We start from the raw sequence: 4,156 nt of genomic DNA, 5'->3' as shown, positions 1-4,156 counted from the left end.
AATAAATAAAATAAGAGATCTAAAATATTTTTTTAAGAAATAGATACATTTTATAATTTTATATCAAGAAAAATTTGCATCTCTTTTAGATTATTCAGATAATCGGCTTTCTGTATTTGTATTCATATTAATTATGCGAATCATCTGTCGGTTGTGTATCGCCGTCTTATTAGGAAAGTATAAATACACGCAAGCTTCTGTCACAGTTGACTACTAATCTCATGTGAGCAACGTTCAATCATGGACTCGTATCGTACGATAAAAAAAAAGCTTTATTTTTTATGTAAGGGAATTTTTTTGATAGACGTATGTAGAGAATTATGCGGAATATATCATCTTTAATCAATTACAATACACACATTTCACTTCAACTGTTACTATCAGACAATATTTACACGCTCTTATATATTTTAAGAACAAAGACATGTAGACGGATTAATTTTAATTTATTCATTTAGATGCCATCGTGCGCAACATTAGAGAATTTGACATTGCCACACTCATTATCTGTAATATAAAATTTATATTTTTATTTAAAAAATAAACAAATCCTGCGACAAATTTTTCTATTATTTAGATAAACACGCAAATTACAATTGTAATTCACACATTCTCACATTCAGATTTATACTTAATTTTTATATTTTTATAAAAATACTTTGTGCGAAAATATAATTTAATAAAAATATATTATAATGTTCATTAATAGGAAAAAACGTTTGTTTGCATAATATGTACTATAGTATGTATAATAATGCAAAAAGAAAACGAATGTTAAGAGCGCCATATATAATTGCGTTTTATACAGTTAAATATACAATTTCAGTAATAAAATAAGATAATTAAATATATAAATGTATAAAAGTTATGTATAACGTTGCTTACGACTCTAAAAGTTTCCATTGAAAGGACGTAAAATGGACCGCCGGTTAAAACAATCGGTCTCTGTGCTTGCATCATAATGATTTGCACTGATCGACCAATATTACAATGTTTTATCTGTTTTCCGGAAACAACATATGTTATTTTCTTAAAATCTACAAGCTCCCATCTGCAAGAATACACTGAATGTGCAATTTGCAAGCCCTAGAATGATACAAAAGTCAAAATTAATGTAATTGTATTTAATAATTGTGGATTGGCGTTTTTTACTGTATATTGTGTTCGTTTGAGAGTTCTTAAGAGTACAGTAAAAAACTGACATAAACAAAACTAACCAAATGTTCGATTCGAGTGGCACAGAAACAGAAAGCGAACAATTCAAAGGCGGACAATAAAAAGTATTCAAGCAGAGCCCATAACTTCATGATAGATTCTATGTCAATCTGTCGAGATGCAAATTTTGTAGTTTAATAATTCGAATGCCAGCACTGAGTGTACAGAGTATTCAGTTCATGAAATTAGCGCATATTGCCGAAGACCGAAGATCTTATAGAATAATTCGTACCGCAATTTTAATTACTGATGCCTCGAACGAGACTAAACAGAGAATACTTAACGTTTCGACACATTGCAGGAACATTGCTGGACCGGTAAAGGTTTGCAACATTTTTAAAAATCTAGAAATATACATATTTCTTAAATACGATCAATTTAAATGCGATTAACAAAAGATTATTTCAGAATTGTGATATGCAAAATTGACCATTAGAGGTATTGGATTCACGAGATATTACATCACTCTCTCTTCGTAATGTATATATAGATATAGCAATTACATATAACTACATTATAATTTCGCTACATAATGATCTAGTGAAAATGTTACTTTAAAATCTCTGTGTGACAATCCACGCATTTCTTTAACTTGTCCTCGAGAATGAACGCGGCTTCTGAACATGGCACGCTGTAATTTTCCAAAATATCTTATTTCCATGATTAAACGAGCTTATCTTAAAATAATCGATAACATAAATCATACTTATCAAAATCGATTTTTATCGGTATTATGGCGTTGATATATTGAAGTTGCATGCAGATGACTATCAGCATGGTGACGTAAAAAGCGTCGTAACAAAGAGTTCCAATCGCAGAAGACATTGCGGCGACTACCTGCATGAGATACAGGCAAGCGTAATTATAAGTATCGTCGATGTTCACCGGATACCACGTGACAAACGGAAAAATTCTTTTTTTTAATGTACGATTAATCGAGTTTATCTGGTCGGGTGCCATTCCTAGGAAAAATGGATTGACACACCAATGTAGAATGCCGTAAATGACAGAGACTGCCCACCACCACGTAAAGAAATTGGAATATTTACGCGCGTGTTCCATTTCGTTTCTATATATTCGACGTCCTGATAAAAAGATCTTTGTTACGTTATAATCTCAATATACCGAAATAGTAATTTTAAATATTAATAACTCATGAAAGAAGCTATATTTATATATAATATTGAAGAACACGCGGATTGCATTTCTGAAGTTTGCGCGGAAAATTATCTCGTAAATATTCATTAACTTTGAAGCATGAAAAGTCGTGCAATGCAACGTAATTAATAACACAATCTCGTTTTACTTTCGTCTAATAGGAAAGTGATTTAAAATATCACCTTCCGCGATATATATTTTAAAAGTTTTATAATGAAATCACAAATAAGTTACACTGACAACAATAAATAATTCATGTACCTTCGTCGCTCTTATCGATCCTTTGACAAAGTACGTGACATTTTTCCAACTTCATCACGAGGTCGACGATTTTTCTATTTTTCCATATACAGTAACACCATTTTATCAAGGCCGTATAATGCAAACTGATTACTCCGATGACGCTAGCAAATAATTTCAAATCGTTGTTCATCGTAAGCATCAGTATTTCCGAGAGCAGCTGTAGGAAGAGCGCCGATATGAAGATAATCGTCGTTCCCGTTGAAAGCAACATTTTAAGTAGCGAAAACGACTCGGTGGGCCATATACGGGTGTATCCAAGTATTCGGAGTAAGAACGCGATATAATGCTGTAAAGAGTCTAAAAATATCGCGTCTTCTCTCCACGCCTTACCGTTCTCGTTCTTGCGATTCATGTTCGGAGAGTGAAGAGGGGTGGGCGGAGCCATACCTGAAAAAATCGAAACGAGAACCATCCTTCGCGTAAGAATGCGTATCCGGCTGCGGTCCGCTGCGGTTCATTCACGTGAAAAGACACGACGGTTTCGCGCAAGTACGCGAAGGACATAATGCGACTCTTGTTTCGCATATTCCCCGGATACATGTACACCGGACAATTACGTACGTTACGTCAGACGACCTAAGACTCACGTATGTACGTATACACGGTCCAGCTCACGGTCTCACGAAGCGGTAGATTGTGCAAGCGGCGAGCACGTTCGTGTGATCGGCAAACAGAAGATAAAGGCTGCCGTTTATGCTCGTAGTAAAAGTATTTTGTCGCGAGAAAATTATCGCGGCTGAACTCGTCGTGCGTAATAACGATAAGATTTACTTTACAGTTTTTTTTTTCGAGTTTCTGGCAAACAACTGAATTACGATGCACACTGGCTTTATGATATTCTTACGTATAATATTATCAATGTAATGATATAAATATCTGACTGTCGTATTACGTGACATTAATGACATATATTAATTTAAATTTTCGAAGAGTTTTACTGGATAATATCTCCCTGTGCGTGGTGTTATTATATTTCTCTGATGTTTTAAGTATTGTTATAATGCAACGTGAGAGTGAGAGATATACAACGTTTCGGACACTTGAACGACTCGTACAGTATTAATCCTCTGTTCATACGCGAATGGATACTGTACGCATATTATACTCGCGCTGCGTGCACGCGTAGGCAATTTTCGTTCTGCACGTTGTATTTAGAGGACAGACAAACTTGCCCCGAAGTTTCCGGGATCGTGAGATATTCTCGGCGGCCGCAACGCGCGCCTCCGCCCACCCGGACTTCGGTCATGATTTATGCAGGCAAATAAATGTCGCCGTCATATCATTACTGTCATTAGACGTTCGTTTGAAATGCAAATGACATTTGCATCGAATATACTCTCCAATTAAGTGTCCGCGTAAACTTTTCCCGTGGCCCGGGCGGCCCGCGGTCGTGGGAAGTTCGCGGGTGCTTTGAAATATAGATGCCCGTAGGACCGAACGTGAAATTTAACTTGATATCTAATTACACGCTCTCTCGAGT

General features: G+C 35.5%; 1 protein-coding gene across 1 annotated transcript; it reads right to left on the bottom strand.

The window, feature by feature from the left end:
• Positions 1–311: 311 nt before the first annotated feature.
• On the bottom strand, positions 312–3,156 carry LOC139774080 (odorant receptor 13a-like). Its single transcript, XM_071709032.1, has 7 exons — positions 2,635–3,156; positions 1,922–2,300; positions 1,769–1,846; positions 1,448–1,559; positions 1,218–1,325; positions 886–1,086; positions 312–507 (listed from the first exon to the last, which is right to left on the bottom strand). Exons 1-7 carry the CDS (start codon positions 3,086–3,088, stop codon positions 451–453), a joined length of 1,389 nt encoding a protein of 462 aa, XP_071565133.1. The 5' UTR covers positions 3,089–3,156; the 3' UTR covers positions 312–450.
• Positions 3,157–4,156: the final 1,000 nt, after the last annotated feature.

This window comes from Temnothorax nylanderi, unplaced genomic scaffold (assembly GCF_030848795.1).
Source record: "Temnothorax nylanderi isolate EJ_2023f unplaced genomic scaffold, tnyl_v1.0 TNYL_tig0073_pilon, whole genome shotgun sequence".
Lineage (NCBI taxonomy): Eukaryota > Metazoa > Arthropoda > Insecta > Hymenoptera > Formicidae > Temnothorax > Temnothorax nylanderi.
This window is presented reverse-complemented; position numbering and strand designations above follow the sequence as displayed.

Excerpts from the sequence above, each read along its gene's own strand:
- LOC139774080 (XM_071709032.1), bottom strand. The coding sequence starts at position 3,088 with ATGGTTCTCGTTTCGATTTTTTCAGGTATGGCTCCGCCCACCCCTCTT. Across the intron at positions 1,560-1,768 it reads TGTCACACAGAGATTTTAAA|ATTTTTAAAAATGTTGCAAA; the intron begins GTAACATTTTCA and ends GTATATTTCTAG. Across the intron at positions 1,087-1,217 it reads CCACTCGAATCGAACATTTG|GGCTTGCAAATTGCACATTC; the intron begins GTTAGTTTTGTT and ends GTATCATTCTAG.